The sequence below is a fragment of the Cetorhinus maximus genome, chromosome 11 (genome assembly GCF_964194155.1).
Source record: "Cetorhinus maximus chromosome 11, sCetMax3.hap1.1, whole genome shotgun sequence".
Lineage (NCBI taxonomy): Eukaryota > Metazoa > Chordata > Chondrichthyes > Lamniformes > Cetorhinidae > Cetorhinus > Cetorhinus maximus.
This window is the reverse complement of record NC_135889.1, coordinates 2191743-2219089: the sequence shown is the minus strand read 5'-3', so window position 1 is coordinate 2219089 and position 27347 is coordinate 2191743. Positions and strand designations below refer to the sequence as shown.

Sequence of the window (27347 nt, the reverse complement as noted above, 5' to 3'; positions counted from 1 at the left end):
CCCTTCCCCTCCCAGAACCATGATAAGGTTCCCCTTGGCCTCACAATCCACCCCACAAGCCTTTGCATTCAATGGATCATCCTCTGCCATTTTCACCATGAGGTGTGATGCCGCCACCAAGCTCATCTTCCATGCTTTCAGAATTGCAAAGGGAATATTCCCTCCACGATATGCTGGTCCACTCTTCAATCACCCCCCCAGCACCCCCACCCTCCCCTTTCCAGGGCATTTTCCCACGCAAGTGCAGGAGTTACAACAACTCGTTTATCTCCTCCCTTCCTATCATATCCCAAACACACCTTCCCGGTGAAACAGTGAGTTATATGCACTTCTTTAAATTTATTATATTGATTTTGATGCACACAATGAGGTCTCTTCTACATTAGGGAGCCCAAATTCAGATTGGGTGATTGCTTTGCAGAACACCTCTGTTCAGAACAGTCACTTGCACTTTCATTCTCCACATCCTCTCACTCTGACCTCTCTGCCCTCTGCCTCCTAAAGTGTTCCAATGAAGCTCAACATATGCTCGAGGAACAGAACCTCATTTCTTGATTAGGCATTTTGCAGCCTTCCAGATTCAATATTGAGTTCAACAATTTTATTTCATAACCCCATTCACGTTCCCATTTTTTCAGAAGACAGTTATTAGTGATGATTCTGCTGTTGCCATTCACACCTCCTCTAGACCCTGCCATTCACGCCTCCTCTAGACCCTGCCATTCACACCTCCTCTAGACCCTGCCATTCACACCTCCTCTACACCCTGCCATTCACACCTCCTCTAGACCCTGCCATTCACACCTCCTCTACACCCTGCCATTCACACCTCCTCTATACCCTGCCATTCACACCTCCTCTACACCCTGCCATTCACACCTCCTCTAGACCCTGCCATTCACACCTCATCTACACCCTGCCATTCACACCTCCTCTAGACCCTGCCATTCACACCTCCTCTAGACCCTGCCATTCACGCCTCCTCTATACCCTGCCATTCACACCTCCTCTACACCCTGCCATTCACACCTCCTCTAGACCCTGCCATTCACACCTCCTCTACACCCTGCCATTCACACCTCCTCTAGACCCTGCCATTCACACCTCCTCTAGACCCTGCCATTCACACCTCCTCTAGACCCCGCCATTCACGCCTCCTCTAGATCCTGCAATTCACACCTCCTCTAGACCCTGCCATTCACGCCTCCTCTAGACCCTGCCATTCACATCTCCTCTAGACCCTGCCATTCACACCTCCTCTAGACCCTGCCATTCACTCTCTAGACCCTGCCATTCACACCTTCTCTAGACCCTGCCATTCACACCTCCTCTAGACCCTGCCATTCACTCTCTAGACCCTGCCATTCACGCCTCCTCTAGACCCTGCCATTCACACCTCTAGACCCTGCCATTCACTCTCTAGACCCTGCCATTCACACCTTCTCTAGACCCTGCCATTCACACCTCCTCTAGACCTATCTTTTGTTTCTTTACTTGTTCCGTTACCATCTCCTTTACCCATACATCATCATCCCTTTTGTCATTTAACCTGTCTCCCCTGCACTCTACTATCATAGACCTTTACCTTGTATTCTTCCCTCCCATCCCGTCTTTCCCTGTTTCTGTACTTACAGCTTGTCACATCTCTTGATGAAAGGTCATCGGCCTGAAATATTAACTGTTTCCCCCTCCACAGATGCTGCCTGCCCTGCTGAGTCTTTCCAGCATTTTCTGTTTTTTGTACAAGTTCTTGGTTCTTCAGCAGTTAAAGGGGCGACAGGGCTGTGTGTGTGTGACATCTGCTTCCTTGACTTTTCTGTTCGACTTCTGAAGCGCAATAAATGTGAAGCCAGCCATTAAGCTGTCAGTGTCCACTTTAGCAAATTCACATCCACTAAAAGACTGCACAGTCTCCTAAAACAAAAACCAACTGTGCTTTGCTGAATTAATAAAATACTTTGATCCAAAATACCAATCACACTACAAATTCCTCGGAAAATCCTATGCCTGGCCAAGCCAAATTCATTCTGCAAATAAAGATTGTGCTTGCTTCACAGAAACGAGTCAATGTAATCTCACAAAATGGGTTAAACTCGTGTCTTTTTCATCTAGTTTCTCCGGGGAAAAGTATATCCCTCTCTATTATTTAAACCCGATTAAGGGAATCCCATCCCAAGAAAGAATCTTTGATTATTGAATGACAACTAGTACTTGCTGTTCTAGTACGAGCTCTCACAACTTTTAAAGTGTAGTCATTGTGGTAATGTCGGAAATATAGCAACCAATTTGCACACAGCAAAGAGATTATCAGTTTTTAGGGTGCTGGTTGAAGGGTAAATATGGGCCAAGACAAGGAGGAGAACTTCCCTGCTCTTTTTCGAAACAGTTATGGGATTTTTTACATCCACCTGGAAGAGCAGAGATTGGTTTAATGTTTTATCTGAAAAACGGCACCTCCGACAGTGCAGCACTCCTTCAGTACTGCACTGGAGTGTCAGCCTGGATTACTTGCTCAAGTTCTTCAAGTGGGACTTGAACCACAACCTATCAATTCAGAAATGAGAGTGTGACCCATTAACCCACCATCGATACCCAACCAACATGGACTTTGAGAGGAGAAAAGAAAGCTCTTTAAAAAAAAACAAAAGCTTCATTCTATTTAAATCTCAAAAAAACCAATCCCTCTGGCCCCCATAGTCTCAGTAAGTCCCAGGAGCCCGACATTTGACATGCTCCAGGAACCCAGAAGCGCCAGTGCCTGTAAACTGGAGGCGAGAATCATTTGTTCAGATGTATTAGCCGCTGGAATTACCTGTGGGGCTGGTTTGACCCAGTGTCTGAATCCCCATGGTAAGGAGGGCAGGGTCAGAGAAGGTCCACTGGCTCACAAAGCCCTGCTCCCACCATTGTACCCCTCCAACATCGTGGGCTGTGCTTCGTGTGAAAGCAGTCAAAGGACCAGAGGGCAGCAACATTCGGGGTGGGGGCCCAGCATTTCCAGACTTGTGCCCCTGTTCCAGAATTGAGACCAAAGATTTTTTTGGCTCTGATCTCATTTGGACAGCTTCTGTTCTTGGGAATATTGTTTGCAGCCATTCCATCCATGAAGCTAGAGAGATGCTCAAAATATTGCAGCTGCACAAATACAGAATAAGGAACATCCCCATTTATTATTTTTATTTATTTTTTTTTAAAATGAATGTTAGAGATATACTCATAAAGATCCAGATGCAGCCTGCGGCCTTTGTTGAGCTAGTTGAGGAAGCAATGGCTGCATTTACAGTCGGTGTCCGTTTTTCCGGTCAGGAAAAGGGGGAAACAATTCATCAGGATTTCCACTGATGTTGATCATTCAGTGACCTTTGCTGCGACATCAGCAAGTTTGGACTTTGGATGAGGAGACAATAGGGCTCAGGGGCAGTATGCTCCACAACTCAATGGCTCTGCCAAAATTCGCTTATGAAGGATGGTTACCTGCTAAAGGCCAGCTGGTCCCTGCATGAACCTTAAGGCGTGAGGTGAGGATTTTTTTTAAGTTGTAATTGGAGCCAGTTAAAGTTTACAAACGGCTGAGTTAATTAATTTAAATTGCTGAGATTCAGATTTTGTGCAATTCTTATTATTCCGGTATAAGTTCCAACCGAGCGTGTGTTCATTGTACATGGCGTTGTTTCAACCCAGCTACACTCAACAGCTGCAGTATTTCCTCAGGGGAGTGGTGGGGGAGGTCTACTAATTCTTCACCTTTTAATGAAAGGATCTCCACTAATTCAAGAGCTTCCAACGTTACCTAGTTACCAAATTAAAACAGGAGAATGTGACTGAACACCTCGACCTGCAGATCTGTGGATCTGAAGATCAAAGATTACAGGACAGTGGAGTTGAAAGTAATTATATTCAGGACTCATACAATGGCCTTTTAACTCTGACATTTAAAGGATATTCTAATTAAATGACTATGGCATATGGTTTCTGTTTTTATGGGATGGCATATTTTTGTTCCTATGTTTTAATCAAATGGCAGAAGTTGTGTTGAACAGATAAATAATCCTGCCCGGTTGTTTATGTATTGAGTTTTGAATATTCACGTTATTCTAAAGCTGGATATATTATGGTGGAATTTCCCCTTTGTGCACACATGATACGCCACACCAGAGGTTCTACAATCCTGGTGAGAGGAGGGGAATCCCTTAATATTTCCTGCACCAGGCCATTCCTATTACCGGAGCAGACCAGTTCCAGCTGCAACCAGAAGGCCTGAGGCTTTAAGATCGACCTGGGGTAGTGTTTTTAAAAATAAAAACAGTAAATACTGGAAGTACTCAGTAGGTCAGACAGCTTTGGTGGAGAGAGGGACAGAGCTAATGTTTCAGCTCCTTGACCCTTCATCAGAGTTTTGCTTTTGCGTTAGTGTTTGAAGAGGAACTGGTATCCAGCTCTACTTCAGGGGATGTCCTGCCCCGCGTGTCCGCAGATCTGCAGGTCGAGAATCGGCCTGTTCAGTCATGTCAAGACCCACGGCAGAAGCTCACCACCCTGAGTAGATGTCACCCTCGAAACAAGGGACAGCCAGTGATGATGACTTGTCTGCTACAAATGATTGAAGCTATCCTGGCAGCCTGCTTTCCCCAGGGGGATGTCTTGCTGCTCTTTGTCCGACCTATTGACTTTTTGTCACTCCACCTTTCTCTCTCGATGATGATGATCAGCTCCCTCCGAATGACACTTTGATTTCCCCGATGTGTGATTTCCTCAGGAATGGCTGTTGGTGGATGCCCTGTCTTTGTATCTCTGCTGTCAGTACACTGCAAATGACATTTATTAACTATCCTTCTGTGCCTTTGTATACGTCTTCAGCAGTCCCTGAAGGCTGATGTCCTGTCTTTGTGGCTGTAGTTAGTTCCTGCTAAAAGGTGAAATCAGTGCACAGACGAGCAGTGAGCTCACGGTGCAACTCTCTCACCGCCACCTACAATATTTTTTAAACACGTTCTGTTCTGTTGGTATTCAGACCAGCATGGTAACAGAATAATGCACAAAGCATTTTATATTCTATCGGACAGGATCCAAGGGAATGCCAACAGAAGATAATTAGAAATCCGCAGGAATAAATCAGAAAATCTGAAGTGACTAAGTTTGCAATTCTGAGGTTGGAGAAGCTACTCTTGGATGTGAGATCCTCTTCTCCTCTCCTCAGATTCCGCTCAAATTGGATGTTGAGTAAAGTCACGTTGAGTTGTCTACATCGTCTCAACAGTAGAGAGTAGAAGTCAATGTGCAGCATGTTTTGAGTTGATTGATAGTTTGTGTGCAATTCCATCTGTTCAGAATTAACCACCTTCCTGAGTTCTCTGCCTGAAGCATGTTTGACCCACAGTGGTACAATCTCAACCATGGGTAGACCAAGGGGACAGGTCCCAAAGAGTTGTTGTGGTAACACACACTTTGCCATGCATGTTGTAGTCTAGAGCTATGGGCAGTGGTGGTAAAGGCTGCAATTCCTTCCCATCACTGGCTGAATCTCTCCTACTCCCACCGCCATTAGATAATGTTGGAAAGATATACAAGTTGATACTAAAACTGTTTGGCCACATTATGAGCTTGGTGAGGTGAGAATGACTGCCCTTGACATCAAAGGCAGCATTTGACCGAGTGTGGCATCAAGGAGCCCTAGCAAAATTGGAATCAATGGGAATCGGGGAAAACTCTCTGCCAGTTGGAGTCAAACCTAGCACAAAGGAAGATGGTTGTGGTTGTTGGAGGTCAGTCATCTCAGCTCCAGGCCATCACTGCAGGAGTTCCTCAGGGTAGTGTCCTCGGCCCAACCATCTTCAGCTGCTTCATCAATGACCTTCCTTCCATCATAAGGTTAGAAATGGGGATGTTCACTGATGATTGCACAATGTTCAGCACCATTCGTGACTCCTCAGATACTGAAGCAGTCCATGTCCAAATGCAGCAGCCACTGACCATCCTGACTTGGAAATATATCGCCGTTCCTTCACTGTCGCTGGGTCAAAATCCTGGAACTTCCTCCCTAACAGCACTGTGGATGTACCGACACTACATGGACTGCAGCAATTCAAGAAGGCAGCTCACCACCACCTTCTCAAGGGCAATTAGGGATGGGCAATAAATGCTGGCCCAGACAGCGAAGCCCCCATCCCGTGAATGAATTTAAAAAAAGATGGTGGACAGGTTTTGGGGAGTCAAGAGGTGAGTTACTCTCTGCAGGATTCCTAGCCTCCAACCTGCTCTTGTGGCCGCAGTATTTATATGGCTAGTCCAGTTCAGTTTCTAGTCAATGGTAACTCCCCGGATGTTGTTGATGGAGGATTCAGCGATGGTAATGCCGTTGAAGGTCAAGAGGAGATGGTCATTGACTGGCAATTATGTGGCATGAATGTTACTTGCCATTCAAGCCTGAATGTTGGCCAGGTCTTTCTCTATGCAGTCGTGGACTGAGTCAGTATCTGAGAAGTTTCAGATCGTACTATCATTACACAATCATCCAACACAAAACTTTGTCATGTTTTACCATTGCGGTTGGCAAGAAAATAAAATGTATGAAGCAGGTTATGCACAGAGCTTCATCCATGAGATAGTGATCCATTAAGTACCCCTTCCAGCTGTTTGTATCTATATGATCCATCCCTCTATCATTCCAATCTCCACACAGGAAATAGTTAAAGCAAATATGATAGATACATTTAAGGGGAAACTAGATGAACACCTGAGGAACAACGGAATAATAATATTTTGCTGATAGGGTGTGATGAAGTGGGAGAAGACTCATGTGGATCTTCCTGATCAGCATGGATCGATGGGCTGAATGGTCTTGTTTCTGTGCTCTACCCTTCTTTGTACATGGAAAACAAACTAGGTAAAACAATGAATGCTGAACTGGAGAATACGGGGCAAGATCCTGAGTGCTTAAAAAGAATTGAGATAAGAACATTTCCCCCCCCCATCCCGGTACTGATACATTTAGTGTATTCATGGAAATATTCCACAGGTAATACTGTGGCAATTAAAACCTTAGGATGGATAACTGTCTGGTTGGGAAGAAGGTTATCCCATTGAAGATCCCGAGCTACAATCTTCCAACGTTCTCTCTATTTGGAAACAGTTCCTTTAGAGTGAAAGTTGTGCATGGCACTCTGCTATTTAAGAAAGTTAAGAGGACAGCTTATGAATCATAGATCAGAGTTAGCCTAACATTTCTTGTCAGGCAATTACTTACTATTCTATAATTGAAGATAGGGGGACAGAACACCTTAAATTTTCGGCTGATCACAAAGGGTCAACACAGATCTGTAAAGGGCAGGTGATGCCTGACAAACCTGATTGAATGTTTTTTTCGAAGAGGTGACTAAAATAGTAGAACCAGGAATGTCTATGGATATTTATACAGACCTCTAGGGGGATTCCTCGTAAGAGACTATTGCTAAAGTTAAAGCTCATTGAATGGAAGGTAAATTGTCAACTTGATGAGGATATTAGCTGAGCAGCAGGAGAGAGACAGGAAAATGACCAGGTACTCCAATTGACAGGCTGTGGCTAATGGTGTCCTGCAAGGATCTGTGTTGGGGTCTCAACTCTATCGAAGCCATTTAATACATAGGTAATGTGGCTTTCTACCCATCATCCAAGTTTGTTGATGACACAAAGATAGACAGCATTGTAAATAGGACAAAGGTACATTCAGTGCATGGACAAAACTGTGACCAATGGATTTCAGTCTTGGCAAATGTGAGGTCATCCACTTTGGACCTAAAAAGGATAGAACAGAGGACTTTCCAAATGCTGGAAATTCAGAAACTGAGGAGGTCCAACAACATGGGGGGTTAGGATTGGTGGTGGTGTCCAGGTACAGGGATGAAAATATCCTGAACAGGTACAGAAAAACAAAATCAAAAAGGCCAATGGAATGCTGGGCTATCTAGAGACCTGGAATACAAGAAGGTAGAAGTCATACCTCCTCCAAACAAACCTCTTGTTAGACAACACCTGGAGTCAGGTGAGCAGTTCTGGACATGACAGGTTGGATAGGCTGGTACAGAAATTTACCAGGAGTGATACTCCTGGACTGTGGGTGTAAATTACAAAAAGAAATTACACCTTGCTGTATTCCCTGGAATTTAAGAATAAGGAAAGAGGGAAACTGTTTCTGCTGAATGGGGAATCTAGAACTAGGGGGAAATAGTCAAAACATTAGAACTTTTGTAAGTGAAATTGGAAAACAATCCTATACACAAAGGGTGATAGGAGTTTGAAAGTCTTCCACAAATGGCTAGGTCAATCGTGAATTTTAAAATCAGAGATTGGTGGGTTTTTTGTTATCCAAAAGGTATCAGGGAGATTAGGCGAAGGTGGGTGTGTGGAACTAGGTCAGCCATAATGTCACTGAATGGCAGAACAGGCTTGAGGGGCTAAATGGCCTCTTCCTGCATCTACAATCAGTTGTACCAAACAGCTAATTAGCAATTCAAGGCAGGGATTAGCGATAGGCAATAAATGCTGGGCCCTATCCATATCCAATTAACAAAGGAAATGATCTCTCTCTCTGTACCGTCAAAATGCTTCATAATCGAAAAAGAAAACATCCTGTTGAATCTCCTCTCCTTACCCTTCTCTGCGCTGGTTCCAGTATCTTATGTCTTTCCTCATGATAGTTCCCCATCTCCGGGATCCTCCTGGTGAATGTACATGGTATGCTTTCTATGGCCAGAACTTTATGGCCCATCGCAGTGGGGACGGGGCTGTCTAATGTGGTGAGCTGTTCAAAACTTTGAAGCCCAGCAGGACCAGAAACCCCTGCCAGCAGGAGGGGCCATAAGATTCCACCCTACGTCTTTAATGTCTCTTCTGCGATGGATTCAAAAAGAGGCCTGGCATGGACCCAGTTCTGAGCTTTGTGGGCTACCCCATGGACGGATGAGGAGCAGTCAGGTGAGAAAGTCTGTTTTGCCTAAGTTCTTTCCATGAGTGCCCAGGAGTCTCTGAATGTGGCAACATCTGGTAGATGTTCATACTTTAAAGTTCCTCAGCCTCTGGTTCCTTAGCATCAGCAGCTGCTGTCATAGTGCCCAGCTTTGCCCCAGCATTCTGGGCCAGATATAATCGATGATTTGCAGGAGTGTTTAAAGGGGCCGTGTAGAGGGAGGTCTTTTCCTGCGGCTATATCTGGTCTGTTGAGTGCTTGATAATGACAGTGGTTACAGAATTTGATTACCCATTACCTTTCTTCTCTAGAGCACAAAAAGCACCTATTTTTTCCAAGAAACTGGACTTTACAACTGCAAATCTTCAGGTGGTATCGAGTCAACCACACACTGAGAATTGAACAGATGGAGTCTTGCCAGTTTCTTGTATATGAAACTATTTATTAACTCCTGCAATGATGGTTGATGAAGTGAGGGCATCATTAATGCTATTGTTTTCCCTGTCTCTTGCAGCTGGCAATTCTCACAGAACTTTCTCGCAATCGAAACAGTGACAAACAAGGCCTATTACATCCTGGTTCAGTGGCAAATAGCGTCTTCCAAAATGAAAACTTCCAACTGCGTTTGTCACCCCCGCCAGTCATTGAGGACTAGAGCCACCGGGGACACTTGTGCAATCTGATTGGACCGGAAATTCTTCACCTATAACAGACGGTTTCAAATGTTGATTTAATATTAAGGCTGACGATATTAATAGTTCCTATGTATCCATTAATTCTTAAAAACCTAAAACTAATAAACTTATGTTCTATCTTACCCAGTTGTTTGAGTATTTGTGGAACAATTGGGACAGTCAAATTTTTCCATTCTCCGCAGAAACAGGAACAAGTCAATCCCACAGTCTTCTTGACTAGATTGACCTTGGTTTCTGATTAAGATACGTATTTTTACGAGGTTAGGGGATATATGGATACTTTTAAACTAATTACTGCACAAAAGATGCTCACCCCTTCAGGAGTCTTTCAGTCCCTCTCCTGAGAGCAACAACGCATGGGCCCAGGAACAGTTCCACAACCCCAAGTGTTCCCCAGGCACCCTGTACAACTGACAATCTTCAGCGATCAACCTAGATTGTGAACTATACAATTGTTCACCCACTAGGGTCCAACTGTGGCTGGGCAGTGGTTGGAAACCTCACTCTAGGTGGAACAACACAATCTCGGTCTGCCTTCGACAGATGCACACTTGAGAGTGAACTGGAATGGTAGCCCTTGCTTCATTCCCCTTCCTACCTGCTGAGGCCAGTTGTAGCATCCACTGTCGTCCTGGCTAGTGCCAGCTAACTCAGACAGGCTAGTGGTTCAACACAAAATATTCCTGGTCCTTATGGCCCACACTGAGCGATGTCTTTACTCACTAGATCACCAGGGGCACACTGTCCTTAAAAAAAACCTATTTTCACAAGCTCACCAAACATTAATGACTATTCTTACAGTAAAGGGATATCCTGTGCATGAATGGTTCGAAGGATATGCATCTGTTTGTACTTTATTCTCTTGATCCTTTAGGACACTGTACACCGATAGAACAGACATACAAAGCAGCCAGTTTGTCCATTACAATAATGAAGCTGAAAACTACAAAAGACTATCAGGCATCATTAAACTGAATCCTGGAACATTTTATAAAGCGCAAGTGGTTAGTTGGAGAAAAAGTTTGGCCTATTAAAGGAACCAAAGGGAAATCATGTAGAGACAGACAACAAGTATTAAATATTTTGCATCTGCATTCACAAAGGAAGCAGATAAGGTGATGGTTACACTAAATTGGAGAAGGAAATTATAGACAGGTGTTATGAATACATATCTCCAAGAACTATAAGTTTTTTAAAAATTGGAAGGACATTGAACATTTGAAAAGGTTCACTTTGGACTGTGAGCAAACTGCCTTTTCCAGGAAGTCGCATGATGTCAGCTAAATGACCAGCAAGGCACCTGAGGAGATAAGAACTATTTGTTTACTTGAACTTCAATTGCTGGAGAAAAAAAAACTACTGTTTTCAGGCGGTGAGGCCCTGGTGATTTTCTGGAAACCACCTGACTGAGATGAGTTTCTATTTTGAACTTTTTTTTTTAGACCCAGTTTTGGGAATGAACCGAAAAGGAGAAGGTTGCCCAACTTGCTCTTTCCCTGCCTCAACTAAAAGTCAATATGGTTATCAGTATTGAGATAGAAATCCTCATCTCAGTATAACTCATCTGCATTTGGAAACCTGAGAAGCTTAGACGAGAGAGACAGAGACCCCAAAGACACTGATTCCTCTCTGTTCTCCTCCACGACGAAGCTCCTTTGGAAAGAACCTCCAGAAAACTACTGTGACCAGTGACCCATCTTTGCACACATGAACCCCAGATCAACAGCGTCAAACCCTTTGAACTTTATCCTTGTTCATGAAAGTTTTCCCATCTGCCAGAAGGTTTTTTTTTCCCCTTAAACGCCAACCTCTGCAGAGACCCTATTTGGTGTCTGTGCATGTAAGTAAAGGGGTATATAGTTACACTTCCGGATTAAAAATTGTATGTTAACCAGTTTTTGCAACTTGTTTTTTGAAAACAAAGTTTTCTTTCATAAATCAATCATTGAGTTTCATGAAATAAACCTGGTTAAAGTCTCTTTTATTCAGGGCCTAACAACAGTGAAAGTAAACAATTGGCCTTTTTGGTGAATGAATTAAAAATTTACACTTATGATGCGAAGTAGTGGGGCTTAGAGAAACTGTGCAATCCTCCCATTCCGGTCATAACACAGGATAATGGAGAAGATATACTAAAGAGATTGCTGAAATTCAGACACCACCTGGTCCAGGTAGAATGCATCCTAGAGTGGGTTTACGGACAAAAAACAGAAGTGGGATTAAACACAACAATTCCTTCTAAGGGGCCAGCACAGGTACGGTGTGCTGAATGGCCTCATTCTGTACTGCAAGTTTCTATGATTCTGTGCTTAACATTGCACTTTATCACCATGAAGGATATCATCAACAAATCAGCAACAAACAATATATCAGGCAGCCTAAATCAGAACAGACATGATTTTGAAATATACAAAGATCAGAGGAGGGTGGGGGATGGAAATAAGGCAGCTGGAAAGCTTTTAATCGGACCTGCAGATGTCCCCAATCATCATTTCAAGGAACTGTACATCAAAGCTAAAATGAGGAACATCTGCATACAGGAACTACAGCCCAATGCGTCTCTTCCCCCAGTGAAAGGAGCAAAGTTAGAAATAGCAGAAGCATTAATCACAATATTTTGAACCTCACTGGGCACAGCAGTAGTGCCAGTGCACTAGAGTTGTGGTTTTAATGAATACCAAAGTGGCTCAGTATTGGGAAACGTGGGGTGGTGCACAGATGTTTTCTGCACTAGGAGAGAGTTTGCCGTGTTCTCCTTCGGTCAGTTTTGGGTCCATTACTCTTTGCAATTCTTGTGAACAACCTAGGCTTGGGTATAGGGAGCAACATTATCATGTTTATAGAGGCTAATAAAATGGCTTTAGGAAGGGAACAAGAGGAGGTTTAAAATGGATGAGGGGCTTCAGTTCCGAGACACAGAGTAGGTTAAAGAAGCAACTTAGAGTGAAGAGGGAAAAAATATTTCCCAGGTGCGTGGGTCAGTAACTGGAGGTCATGGATTGAAAATCATTGGCAAAGTCGCCAGTGGAGAGATGAGAATTTTTTTTTTAAACTGTGTTGTCGGGATCTGGAACACCACCTGAAAAAGCAGTGCAAGCCAATTCTAGCTAAATAATCTTCAAAGAGATGAGGAACTTATTACAGGTTTATGGATTTAAAGAAAAAGATCTGTAACGTTTCCTAGCCCAAGGAATTTGACTGCTTCCTGGATCACAACATCCAAGTATGTTTTCCTCTCCTGCCTTGTCTTGTGATTTGGATTCTGGTTTGACAATGGAACTGAAGCTTCATCGAGCAGCGGACATTTCCAAATTGGCTCAGTAATGGGAAACAGGGGAGTGATTGTGGATGTGATTGTCCAGCATTACAATGCTCCCCCTAAAATCGCACATGCTGCAATTCTGATAAGCCATGTACACCGCTGCCCCTATACAAGAGTGCTTTATTTAATTAATTAATCAGCTTACATTTTTAACCTGGTTGATGATCTAGTTTAAATGAGATTAAATTAAGCCTTTACCTTCTTTGTCCTGGAATGTAACTTGGATTTTTCTTCCTTGCTGCGCTCAACTTTGGCTTTTCTCTTAAAACATCTTAAACCCGTGTTCGCTTAAAAGACTTTTAATAACGAGATAAATGATACATGTAGTGCTTAGCTCGGACTCCTCAGCTCTGGCTGCTCCGTGGTCTGTTCTGACGATGAACGCAGTGAGTTTCCCCGACCACTCTGTCTGGTTTCAGCTGCTGGTCCATGTCGCCTCTGCTTCTCAATCCCTTGTGCTTGGGGGTTCCTGCTCCTTTTCAGTGAAATGCGACTTCAATTTCTCAGTATGTATGAACGAGGAGAGCGTTGGAAGAGATCTAACTGATAGATGGGTGGGAGGGGGAGGTGTGGGGTGGAACTGAGAAGGCAGAATGTCTGAGAGACATGGTCACTGAGAACTCAGCTACGTTGCGAAGATGTCTACGGTCGCTCAGTAACTGATTGCATTTCAAAATGGAGTGTGTAACTAGTCAGGCTTCAGGTGTTTCTTGACAACACTTTGAAAAATTGCTTCTAATTGGCCAAGAGTGACAATCACTGGTATTGTATACTTCAGATAAAAAAGAGAATGTTGGAGTTGACGGATGATTTGTGGCACAGGCAGCTTGCCAAGAGTCTAATGGGGCAGGGGCAAAAGGGAGCGCTGCTTTGAAAATTATCAAGCTTTATTGAGCCTTATTATTACTAATTAAAACTGCTATTAACGAATAAATGCAGTAATCACATTCTTTGAGTAATCCTTTTGTGTAATAGCAGAATACATGTCTACAGGGGTTAGAGTGGAGAAGCACTAGATGAAATTAAAATATTATTTGCATTCTCATTGTACATTATTGTACTACTAGGAGGCAGAATTCACTCACACCTACTACATATTACTGTTAACGAGAGTGGAGCGAGATAATTACCCAGCCCACTCTCCACATTCTCTAAACGCATCCAAGCTAATGTCCCTTCTCTTTCCAATACATCCATCACATGCTACTCTCACCTTCAGCAAAAGGCTAGAGGCATGAGAACAAGCATGGAGACAGCTCACTGCAGGAGCTTAATAAACTAGTGTACCCTCCTTACCCCACCGCCCATTCTTTACAATGATTTATTACAGCATCTTGTGGGAGGAGGCACCTGTGATGCCATCACAGTGTCGGGAAATGCAGAACCTTCATCTCCTCCTTTCAAGCAGTTACTGGTGATTATAGCTTTAAGGGGCCCATTCAAATATCTCATTCAGGCCGAGGTCTACAAGTATCCTTTAATTGGAACACAACGGGGTCATTGAAGTAAGTCAAAAGGGGAAGAATTTTCAATTGTTTCCTGCCCACCAGCGAGCAATGAGGAGTTGGGATCGGAAGAGTAGCATTTCAGCTGCCCCATTATGACTATCTTGATATGATTTTCAGATGTCCCAGACACTGCTGCTTATTTTAGACTCTCAAATAAGTTCCAGCCTGTTTGAGGACCCAGGCCTATTCCTGCCACCAATATCTGCAGGATCGGTGAGGGAACGAGCCAATTTCTCACCCCCCCTCACAGCCAGCAAGCTGAAATCAAGTGACAACTCGGTTAAATTGGGACGCATGGACACATCACTCATTCCTCAGGTGCTACATGGTCGCCAAGACAACAGCAGCTGGGACACCCCCGGAGAAGTAGAATGTTCACCGTGTGTGTTAAGGACAAGTGGGAGGCTCTTTGCAGAAGTAAACAAGGGGCCCAAGGCCGTACTTGCCGCAACATTTATTTACCCTGAATGGATGCTCCCAAGTCTCTCCTTCACTGGTTAAAAAGCACCATCTTTAAACTGAAACTAACTCCACTACAAAGAATCAGATGACAAGAACTCTACCAAACTGCTGAGCGAAGCACTTCAAATCCCTTGTTGGTAGCTCAAGAAACAGTGCTAACTATCAGAAAAAGGATATCAGGATTCATCACAACTAAGAAATCAGCCAAGAACCCCAAGAGAGTGTGAAGGAAATGCACACAACCCACAGAATATTCAGATAAAAGCAAAATACTGTGGATGCTGGAAATCTAAAACAAAAACAGAAAATGCTGGAAAAACTCAGCAGGTCTGACAGCATCTGTGCAGAGAGAAACAGTGTTAATGTTTCGAGTCCGTGTGACTCTTCTTCAGAGCTGAAGAGAAATGGAAATGTGATGAAGTTTATACTGTTTAAGGGAGGGTGGGGCAGGTGAAGCTGGATAGAAGGCCAGCGATAGGTGGGAGCAAGGGAGGGATTGACAAAGATGTCATGAACTGAAGGACAAAGGGGGTGTTAATGGTAGTGGTGAGGGCTAAAGGAGGTGCTGATAGTGGCAAAGGGAAGAAAGCAGAACCAGGGTCAGCACTCTGTGAAAGAACAACATGGAACATGTGACAGATGGCCCTTGTGGGGATGAGGTGGGGAAAAAGGATAGAAAAGGATAAAAAGGGAATTAAAAAAGGGGATAAAACAATGATGAAAATAAGAGGATAAAAAATAAAAATGAAATTTGAAAAAGAGGATTAAAAAAGGGGTGGGGATGGAAGAGAGAGTTCATGATCTGAAGTTGTTGAACTCAATATTCAGCCCGGAAGGCTGTAAAGTGCCTAGTCGGAAGATGAGGTGCTGTCCCTCCAGTTTGCGTTGAGCTTCACTGGAACAATGCACCAGGCCAAGGACGGACATGTGGGCATGAGAGCAGGGTGGAGTGTTGAAATGGCAAGCGACAGGGAGGTCTGGGTAATGCTTGCGGACAGACCGAAGGTATTCTGCAAAGCGGTCACCCAGTCTGCGTTTGGTCTCTCCAATGTAGAGGAAACCACATTGGGAGCAACGAATGCAGTAGACTAAATTGAGGGAAGTGCAAGTGAAAAGCTGCTTCACTTGAAAGGAGTGTTTGGGCCCTTGGATGGTGAGGAGAGGAGAAGTAAAGGGGCAGGTGTTGCTCCTTCTGCGGTTGCATGGGAAGGTGCCATGGGAGGGGGTTGAGGTGTAGGCAGTGATGGAGAAGTAGACCAGGGTGTCCCGGAGGGAACGATCCCTGCAGAATGCTGCCAGGGGGGTGAAGGGAAGATGTGTTTGGTGGTGGCATCATGCTGGAGTTGGCGGAAATGGCGGAGGATGATCCTTTGAATGCGGAGGCTGGTGGGGTGATAAGTGAGGACAAGGGGGACCCTATCATGTTTCTGGGAGGGAGGAGAAGGCGTGAGGGCGGATGCACGGGAGATGGGCCGGACACGGTTGAGGGCCCTGTCAAACACTGTGGGGTAGGGGGTCCTCAGCAAAAGAAGAAGGAAGACATATCAGAAGCATCATTTTGGAAAGTGGCATCATCAGAACAGATGCGATGGAACGAAGGAACTGAGAGAATGGGATGGAGTCCTTACAGGAAGCGGGGTGTGAGGAGCTGTAGTCGAGGTAGCTGTGGGAGTCGGTAGGCTTGTAATGGATATTGGTGGACAGTCTATCACCAGAAATTGAGACAGAGAGGTCAAGGAAGGGAAGGGAAGTGTCAGAGATGGACCATGTGAAAATGATGGAGGGGTGGAAATTGGAAGCAAAATTAATACATTTTTCCAGGTCCCAACGAGAGCATGAAGCAGCACCGAAGTAATCATTGATGTACGGGAGAAAGAGTTGTGGGAGGGGGCCGGAGTAGGACTGGAACAAGGAATGTTCCACATACTCCATAAAGAGACAGGCATAGCTGGGGCCCATGCGGGTACCCATAGCCACACCTTTTATTTGGAGGAAGTGAGAGGAGTTAAAGGAGAAATTGTTCAGTGTGAGAACAAGTTCAGCCAGACGGTGGAGAGTAGTGGTGGATGGGGATTGTTCAGGCCTCTGTTCGAGGAAGAAGCGGAGAGCCACCAGACCATCCCGGTGGGGGATGGAGTGTAGAGGGATTGGACGTCCATGGTGAAGAGGAAGCGGTTGGGGCCAGGGAACTGGAAATTGTTGATATGATGTAGGGTGTCAGAGGAATCACGGATGTAGGTGGGAAGGGACTGGACAAGGGGAGAGAGAAGGGAGTCAAGATAGGAAGGAATGAATTCTGCAGGGGAGGAACAGACTGACATGATCGGTCTGCCGGGACACTAAATATTCGGACTGCAGATTGACAACTGCCCGAAGGCGGTTTGCAATGATTGGCGAAGGCAGTAAACCTATCAGGGCCCAGCATCAACCTGAGATGCCCAGCAATAAATTGACATCTCTATTGTGAGGGAGGTGCAGATATTGAAGAGCGTATTAACACTACAGATGTCCCGTCAGTGAAGCAGTCTCAGCTTCCCTCCTGCTATTTACTGGGGACTTAGCATTCACAATGGAACCAGGCAAACAAGTAGAGAGATCACCCATGTGTGATCACATTTCCCATTCTCTCCCATCAAGTGATCCTTGCTGGGGAAGCCAACTTGTAACATTGGGTGCTGTGCCTTGGCAATGCAAATCTGCTGTTGGAGCAACAAGTGTCACTGGAACAAGATGCACCGAGGATCAGAGTTTTACTCCATCATCACGTCGGGCCTTAATATTTACACCGTGACAGCAGCGTGAAATAGGTAATGAACCGGGAACATTCCTTATGGTCAAGCGAAATCTAATGAACCTAGGTGAACTTTTTAAAGATGTAACCACAGTGGTAGATAAGGGAGTGTCTTTCAATGGCCAGAGTTTTATGTTGGGCGCGTGCCCGACACGCCCAAGGGTAATAGGATGCGTGATGATGCCAGGCATGTGCCCCGATGTCACCACGCACCCTCGCGATATTTCGCCAGGCAGGGCCTCCTGTGAGGACAGAGGTGTGCCCACCATTCATTAACAGGCCAGTGGAGGCCCTTGAGACACCAATTGCCTGTGATTCTTCGGGGCCCGTGCGATTTTCAGGCCGTCGTATGGGCACAACGGGCAGGCGGGTAGGCCACATTTACCAAAACCTCATCCACGGGCGGGTGAAGAGGGCTGAGTGGGCTGGCGAATGCGAGTTGTTAGTCATTTAGATTATTACTCGCTGCTCCTTGCTTGTGTGAACAGGACAACTTCATTTCACTTCAGAGCTGCTTTGACAGGAATAACAGGCTTCAGTTCAGGACTCCAGAGGATTCAGACCGTGTGGACCCTTCCAGGTATCAGACAGCCTTCCCTTACCCTGGGAATGGGGATTGAGGTCTCCGCTGGGGGTACCTCCTCTGAGGAGGAAGAGAGGGGCAGGAGGGAGAGGAGGCCGGGTGTCCCAATGCAGCCTCCAGGGGAGGGACCTGTGGGAGGAGAGGCGCAGGCACAAGGGGCGCAGGGCCAGCAGGAAGTCCAAGGAGGAAGGGGCCGCAGAAGACGCCACTATCCTGCTGCCAGGGTTTACAGGCGGCGATGCAGCTACCTCAATATGTCCGAGGTGCAGTGCCGAAGGAGGCTCCGTCTCTCGAGGGACACTGTGACCTCCATCCATCAGATGATTGGCCCTGAGATCTCCCCTAACTGTGTGGGTGGACACCCCATGCCAGTGGCTCTGAAGGTCGCAGTTGCCCTCAACTTCTATACCTCTGGCTCCTTCCGGGGTCGGTGGGTGATCTTTGTGGAGTCTCCCAATCAGCTGTCCACACTTGTGTCAAGCAGGTTACAGACGCTCAGATGGGCATTGACTTTCATTCATTACCGTACAGACGAGGACCGTCAGACACAGCGAGCCAGAGGCTTCGCGGCCATTGCTGGCTTCCCCCGTGTCCAGGGTGCTATAGACTGTACACATGTGGCCATCAAGGCGCCAGCGGGTGAGCCCGGTGCCTTCGTCAACAGGAAGGGCTTCCACTGCATGAACGTGCAGATAGTGTGTGATCACAGGATGCTGATTCTACAAGTCTGTGCAAGGTACCCAGGCAGCTCCCACGACACCTACATCCTCAGACACTCCCAGGTGCCGGGGCTCTTCAGTGCTCCAGCCCGGCTGGATGGATGGCTGCTGGGTGACAAGGGCTATCCCCTCAGAAGGTGGCTCATGACGCCTCTCCACCATCCAAGAACAGAAGCTGAGCAGCGGTACAATAGGAGCCAGGGCACCACAAGGGATGTGGTGGAGAGAACCATCGGTCTTCTCAAGATGCGCTTCCGATGCCTGGACCGCTCAGGGGACGCACTCCAATACCCCTCAGATTGCATGTCACTGATAGTGGTCACATGCTGCACTCTCCACAGTCTGGCGCTGGAAAGGGGGGACACAGTGGAGGAAGAAGATCTTAACACAGCTGCACAGGCCACAGATGATGAGTCCGAGGACAGGAACGGTGAGGAGAACACTGAGGGGGTAGACACTGAGGGGGTAGACACTGAGGGGGCAGACACTGAGGGGGTAGACACTGAGGGAGTAGACACTGAGGGGATAGACACTGAGGGAGTAGACACTGAGGGGATAGACACTGAGGGGGTAGACGCTGAGGGGGTAGACACTGAGGGGATAGACACTGAGGGCGTAGACACTGAGGGGATAGACACTGAGGGGGTAGACACTGAGGGGGTAGACGCTGAGGGGGTAGACGCTGAGGGGGTAGACGCTGAGGGGGTAGACGCTGAGGGGGTAGACGCTGAGGGGGTAGACGCTGAAGGGGTAGACGCTGAGGGGGTAGACGCTGAGAGGGTAGACGCTGAGAGGGTAGACGCTGAGGGGGTAGACACTGAGGGGGTAGACACTGAGAGGGTAGACGCTGAGGGAGTAGGCGCTGAGGGAGTAGACGCTGAGGGGCTAGACGCTGAGGGGGTAGACGCTGAGGGGGTAGACGCTGAGGGGGTAGACACTGAGAGGGTAGACACTGAGGGGGTAGACACTGAGGGCGTAGGCACTGAGGGCGTAGGCACTGAGGGGGTAGATGCTGAGGGAGTAGACGCTGAGGGGGTAGATGCTGAGGGGTAGACACTGAGGGGGTAGGCACTGAGGGGGTAGACACTGAGAGGGTAGACACTGAGGGGGTAGACACTGAGGGAGTAGGCGCTGAGGGGGTAGACGCTGAGGGGGTAGACGCTGAGGGAGTAGACACTGAGGGGGTAGACACTGAGAGGGTAGACACTGAGGGGGTAGACACTGCTGAGGGGGTAGACACTGAGAGGGTAGACACTGAGGGGGTAGACACTGCTGAGGGGGTAGACACTGAGGGAGTAGACACTGAGGGGGTAGACACTGAGGGGGTAGACACTGAGGGGGTAGACGCTGAGGGGGTAGACGCTGAGGGGGTAGACGCTGAGGGGGTAGACGCTGAGGGGGTAGACGCTGAGGGGGTAGACGCTGAGGGGGTAGATGCTGAGGGGGTAGACTCTGAGGGGGTAGACACTGGGTGCGTAGACACTGAGAGGGTAGACACTGAGGGGTTAGACGCTGAGGGGGTAGACGCTGAGGGGGTAGACGCTGAGGGGGTAGACGCTGAGGGGGTAGACGCTGAGGGGGTAGACGCTGAGAGGGTAGACGCTGAGAGGGTAGACACTGAGGGGGTAGACACTGAGGGGGTAGACGCTGAGGGGGTAGACGCTGAGAGGGTAGACGCTGAGGGAGTAGACGCTGAGGGAGTAGACGCTGAGGGGCTAGACGCTGAGGGGGTAGACGCTGAGGGGGTAGACGCTGAGGGGGTAGACGCTGAGGGCGTAGACGCTGAGGGGGTAGACACTGAGGGGGTAGACGCTGAGGGGGTAGACACTGAGGGGGTAGACGCTGAGGGGTAGACGCTGAGGGGGTAGACGCTGAAGGGGTAGACGCTGAAGGAGTAGACGCTGAGGGGGTAGACACTGAGGGGGTAGACACTGAGGGGGTAGACACTGAGGGAGTAGACGCTGAGGGGGTAGACTCTGAGGGGGTAGACGCTGAGAGGGTAGACACTGAGGGGGTAGACACTGAGGGGGTAGACACTGAGGGGGTAGACACTGAGGGGGTAGACACTGAGAGGGTAGACACTGAGGGGGTAGACACTGAGAGGGTAGACGCTGAGGGGGTAGACACTGAGGGGGTAGACGCTGAGGGGGTAGACGCTGAGGGGGTAGACGCTGAGGGGGCAGACGCTGAGGGGGTAGACACTGAGAGGGTAGACACTGACCCGGGTAATCTCCAGGGAGGCAGGGACACCAGGACATTTTGATCCAACGCTCCTTCTGCTAGACAACCAAATAAGAACCACCAGCACACGCCAGGGCTGCAGGGTCTATACTCAATACCTGACAGGACCATTTGTTTGGTGAACAACATGCACCATGCGCCATTTCAATAAAATTCAATGACAAACAGTCACTCCGAATATCCTGGGGGGTCTTTGGTTGGTCCGGATCGAGAGGAATTGCCGGAGTTGGCGGTTGTGGTGAGAGGCAGTGCATCCCACAGGATATCGAAACAGTCGCTGACTAAACTCATCGAGAAGCCGCCTGAGAAGTGGAGGAAATGCCACAAGCGGAGCTAATTCCACATCCATGTACAGGGGGCTGACCCCGGCCCACCCTCACACCAGGAGCTGCTCCCAGGCCATGAGTGTTAGGAATTCCTTCGGAGTCGACATTTTCGAGCACATCACCCCCGAGGCTTCGCGCCTCACTCACTACAACAAGCGCCGCACCATCTCGGCCAGGGAGATCCAGAGTGATGCCCACCTCACCAGGGGAACTGGCCAAACTCGCCATCTCCAGAGGCACCAAAACGGTCACCAAACACACCAACTCCGACCTCACCAGAGGAACTGGCCAAACACACCAACTCCGACCTCACCAGGGGAACTGGCCAAACACACCAACTCCGACCTCACCAGGGGAACTGGCCAAACACGCCAATTCCGACCTCACCAGGGGAACTGGCCAAACACGCCAACTCCGACCTCACCAGGGGAACTGGCCAAACACACCAACTCCGACCTCACCAGGGGAACTGGCCAAACACGCCAACTCCGACCTCACCAGGGGAACTGGCCAAACACACCAACTCCGACCTCACCAGGGGAACTGGCCAAACACGCCAACTCCGACCTCACCAGGGGAACTGGCCAAACACGCCAACTCCGACCTCACCAGGGGAACTGGCCAAACACGCCAACTCCGACCTCACCAGGGGAACTGGCCAAACACGCCAACTCCGACCTCACCAGGGGAACTGGCCAAACACGCCAACTCCGACCTCACCAGGGGAACTGGCCAAACACGCCAACTCCGACCTCACCAGGGGAACTGGCCAAACACGCCAACTCCGACCTCACCAGGGGAACTGGCCAAACACGCCAACTCCGACCTCACCAGGGGAACTGGCCAAACACGCCAACTCCGACCTCACCAGGGGAACTGGCCAAACACGCCAACTCCGACCTCACCAGGGGAACTGGCCAAACACGCCAACTCCGACCTCACCAGGGGAACTGACCAAACACGCCAACTCCGACCTCACCAGGGGAACTGGCCAAACACGCCAACTCCGACCTCACCAGGGGAACTGGCCAAACACGCCAACTCCGACCTCACCAGGGGAACTGGCCAAACACGCCAACTCCGACCTCACCAGGGGAACTGGCCAAACACGCCAACTCCGACCTCACCAGGGGAACTGGCCAAACACGCCAACTCCGACCTCACCAGGGGAACTGGCCAAACACGCCAACTCCGACCTCACCAGGGGAACTGACCAAACACGCCAACTCCGACCTCACCAGGGGAACTGGCCAAACACGCCAACTCCGACCTCACCAGGGGAACTGGCCAAACACGCCAACTCCGACCTCACCAGGGGAACTGGCCAAACACGCCAACTCCGACCTCACCAGGGGAACTGGCCAAACACGCCAACTCCGACCTCACCAGGGGAACTGGCCAAACACGCCAACTCCGACCTCACCAGGGGAACTGGCCAAACACGCCAACTCCAATTAGGTCAATCATTCGAAAGATTATATTTAACAAAATAACATCATGGGCCACCCCACAGCTGCAGAGCTAATGAAGCACCCAGAGGCTTGGTGAACACAAACACATTGAATGGTGCCGGGAGTACATAAAACAAATTAAATCGAGAGGTGTTATCCATTGTACCAAATAATATTTATCATAAAACAGGGAGGGGGGAGCAAAATATATCACCAGAGATAAACCCGTGTTGTGTCTAAGCTGATTTAAGTTCACGTTTTGGGGTGCTATGTCTAGCTGCTGACCCCTCACTGGCCCCGACATTGGGGACAGCTGCTGACTCTGCTGTCCTGTTGGCCTCGATGACCTTGGTGGGCGTCCTCTGGCCCGTGGAGCCTGTGCTGGCCCCGCCTGGGATGGAGCTGCCAGTTCTACAGCTGGCACCTCCCCAATCGCTGCAGCCTCATTGGATGCCACGGTCACTGGGAGATGGGCGGAGGAGCTGCTGCCCTCATCCGGAGCGTCCTGAGAGGAGCCCACAGAGACAACAGGCAGCTCATGCGCCAACGTGAGGTCACTTCGGACCTCCCTGCGCATTATTGATGGACGGGCACCGAGCTGGGATACTTGGTGCCCAATCCATCTCCCACACTGGCACTGACCAGCTGAGGTCGATGCCGCTGTGAGGGCTGCAGGTCCGAGCGTAACCCCAGGGACCCCTGATTCTGTCCCTGGAGGAGCCTCTCCATGAGAGTCACCGCTCTCACCATGGAGGAGGCAGTGCGCTCGGACATGAGGGTCATTGCATTGCTCACACTCCACATGGACTCCTCCATCACGGAAACCATGACACACATTCCCTCGTGTAACTCCGCCAGATCCTCCCGCACACCCGGCTGGACTTCCAGCATCTGCTGCCTGAGGAACAACTCCAGAGGCTCATCATCAGCCACCGACTGAGCATCTTCCTGGTCCCCTGCAGCCCCCTGACTACCGGCACCCTGGGCACTCTCTGTCTCTGCCCGCACCTCACGCGAGTGTGAAGTGCCCTCACCGCTGTGCCCTGGGACACTAGCCGGTGATCTTATCCCCACGGAGGTGCTGGTATCTGCGCTGGTGCCTGCCTGGCAGAGAGGGTGTGATGCGGGTGCGTTGTGATGGGTGCTGTCCTCTGGGGTCGGGGTGGGCCTTCAGGCTCCTCACCCCGACAGGCTGCTGGTGAAGGAAGAACAAGGTCATGTGATTAGTTGGAGTCACTACACTGTTACTGTGCCTGCCCAACACCCGGGTCAGGGGTCCTCACCTCTCCATTCTCAATGGGGATTCCATGTTCCAGACTCACATCAATATAGAGACGACAGTGGAATCGTCGCTATGACAGACATTTTGACCTCAGTGCACTGCACTCCTACCTCCCTGTGCCACCCCCAACCTCTCCGCGGCCCCTTGACTGAGGCACATGGGGCCTCTCCAGCTCCGAGACCCCCTGCTCCTACCGAGTGAGGGTGAGGAGGTGTGGGGTCCCCCGCCAGCCTGTGAACTCTCTGCATTGTTCTGGGATGTCTTCCCCTGAAAGAGCATTGATCAGTCCCCTCTCTACCCGCAGCACCATTGCAGCCTGGCCAACCCCGACCTGAGGAACACCTCGCAGGGCTCAGCCCATTCATGATCCTGGAGCCACAAGACACTCGGTGCAAGCAGCCGGGGTTCACCCCCTTGGCCAGAGGCTGCTTCACTGACATCTGCCACTCACACTCTAAGACTCCTGAGGTGCAAGGGGGTGGGGTGGGGGTGCAGGGGGGTTGGGGGTGCAGGGGGGGGTGGGGGCGAGGGGAGGTTGTGGGGAGGGGAGGTGGTGGGGGTGGCGGGGTGGGGTGGGGAGTTGGGGGGGTATGTGGGGAGGGGTGTGTGCATGGGGTGGGGGTGCACGGGGGGTGGGGGGTGGGGGAGGTGCTGGGGGTGGGGGGTATGGGGGGGTGTGGGGGGAGGGGAGGTGGTGGTGTGGGGGGTGGGGCGTAGGGGGGTGGGGGGTGGGGTTGGGGGAGGGGAGGTGGTGGTGTGGGGGGGTGGGGGGGTGGGGGGTGTGGGGGGTGTTGGGGTGTGTGTGGGTGGGGGGCTGGGGGGTGGGGTGGGGGTGTTGGGGGGTGGGGATTGGGGGGGAGGGGGTGGAAGTGGTGGGGGGGAGGGGGTGGGGGTGTGTACAGCTCCGTGCTGTTGTGCTAAGTGACCCAGGCCAACACGATCCTCCCGCTTCCCGATCGCAGGAGATGATTGACGTCCTTCCGGCTCCATCACTGCATCACGGGAGCTGACCCGGAATCCTCCTCCTACCGTCCCTGGGAATAAGGATCTCTCTCCTCACTACCGCCTCCTCCAGGAGAGCAGTGAGACACTCACCGGAGAAACAGGGAACCGACTGTCCCACCGACATGCCCAACAGCCGACCGTGTTCACCAGTAACCGGCTCCATCCCGTGTTCACCAGTAACCGGCTCCATCCCGTGTTCACCAGTAACCGGCTCCGTCCCGTGTTCACCAGTAACCGGCTCCATCCCGTGTTCACCAGTAACCGGCTCCATCCCGTGTTCACCGGTAACCGGCTCCACGCCGTGTTCACCGGTAACCGGCTCCATCCCGTGTTCACCGGTAACCGGCTCCATCCCGTGTTCACCAGTAACCGGCTCCATCCCGTGTTCACCAGTAACCGGCTCCGCGCCGTGTTCACCAGTAACCGGCTCCGCACCGTGTTCACCAGTAACCGGCTCCATCCCGTGTTCACCGGTAACCGGCTCCATCCCGTGTTCACCAGTAACCGGCTCCACGCCGTGTTCACCAGTAACCGGCTCCATCCCGTGTTCACCAGTAACCGGCTCCACGCCGTGTTCACCAGTAACCGGCTCCACGCCGTGTTCACCAGTAACCGGCTCCATCCCGTGTTCACCAGTAACCGGCTCCACGCCGTGTTCACCAGTAACCGGCTCCGCGCCGTGTTCACCAGTAACCGGCTCCATCCCGTGTTCACCAGTAACCGGCTCCATCCCGTGTTCACCAGTAACCGGCTCCGCGCCGTGTTCACCAGTAACCGGCTCCGCGCCGTGTTCACCAGTAACCGGCTCCGCGCCGTGTTCACCAGTAACCGGCTCCGCACCGTGTTCACCAGTAACCGGCTCCATCCCGTGTTCACCGGTAACCGGCTCCATCCCGTGTTCACCAGTAACCGGCTCCACGCCATGTTCACCAGTAACCGGCTCCACGCCGTGTTCACCAGTAACCGGCTCCATCCCGTGTTCACCAGTAACCGGCTCCACGCCGTGTTCACCAGTAACCGGCTCCGCGCCGTGTTCACCAGTAACCGGCTCCATCCCGTGTTCACCAGTAACCGGCTCCATCCCGTGTTCACCAGTAACCGGCTCCGCGCCGTGTTCACCAGTAACCGGCTCCATCCCGTGTTCACCAGTAACCGGCTCCATCCCGTGTTCACCAGTAACCGGCTCCATCCCGTGTTCACCAGTAACCGGCTCCGTCCCGTGTTCACCAGTAACCGGCTCCATCCCGTGTTCACCAGTAACCGGCTCCGCGCCGTGTTCACCAGTAACCGGCTCCATCCCGTGTTCACCAGTAACCGGCTCCATCCCGTGTTCACCAGTAACCGGCTCCGCGCCGTGTTCACCAGTAACCGGCTCCGCGCCGTGTTCACCAGTAACCGGCTCCGCGCCGTGTTCACCAGTAACCGGCTCCGCGCCGTGTTCACCAGTAACCGGCTCCGCGCCGTGTTCACCAGTAACCGGCTCCATCCCGTGTTCACCAGTAACCGGCTCCATCCCGTGTTCACCAGTAACCGGCTCCGCACTGTGTTCACCAGTAACCGGTTCCATCCCGTGTTCACCAGTAACCGGCTCCATCCCGTGTTCACCAGTAACCGGCTCCACGCCGTGTTCACCAGTAACCGGCTCCATCCCGTGTTCACCAGTAACCGGCTCCATCCCGTGTTCACCAGTAACCGGCTCCATCCCGTGTTCACCAGTAACCGGCTCCGCGCCGTGTTCACCAGTAACCGGCTCCGCACCGTGTTCACCAGTAACCGGCTCCATCCCGTGTTCACCGGTAACCGGCTCCATCCCGTGTTCACCAGTAACCGGCTCCACGCCATGTTCACCAGTAACCGGCTCCACGCCGTGTTCACCAGTAACCGGCTCCATCCCGTGTTCACCAGTAACCGGCTCCACGCCGTGTTCACCAGTAACCGGCTCCGCGCCGTGTTCACCAGTAACCGGCTCCATCCCGTGTTCACCAGTAACCGGCTCCATCCCGTGTTCACCAGTAACC

The 27347-nt window shown here is 50.1% G+C and overlaps 1 protein-coding gene across 2 annotated transcripts in view; it reads left to right on the top strand.

The window, feature by feature from the left end:
- The window catches only part of vps8 (VPS8 subunit of CORVET complex), a 570202-nt gene extending 560441 nt beyond the window's left edge, over window positions 1-9761 (top strand). For both annotated transcript variants that reach the window (XM_078551411.1, XM_078551410.1), the window contains one exon: window positions 9459-9761. In XM_078551411.1, the coding sequence (XP_078407537.1) occupies window positions 9459-9599 (141 nt within the window). In that variant the 3' untranslated portion in view covers window positions 9600-9761. The remainder of the gene's footprint in view (window positions 1-9458) is intronic.
- The last annotated feature ends 17586 nt before the right edge of the window (window positions 9762-27347 follow it).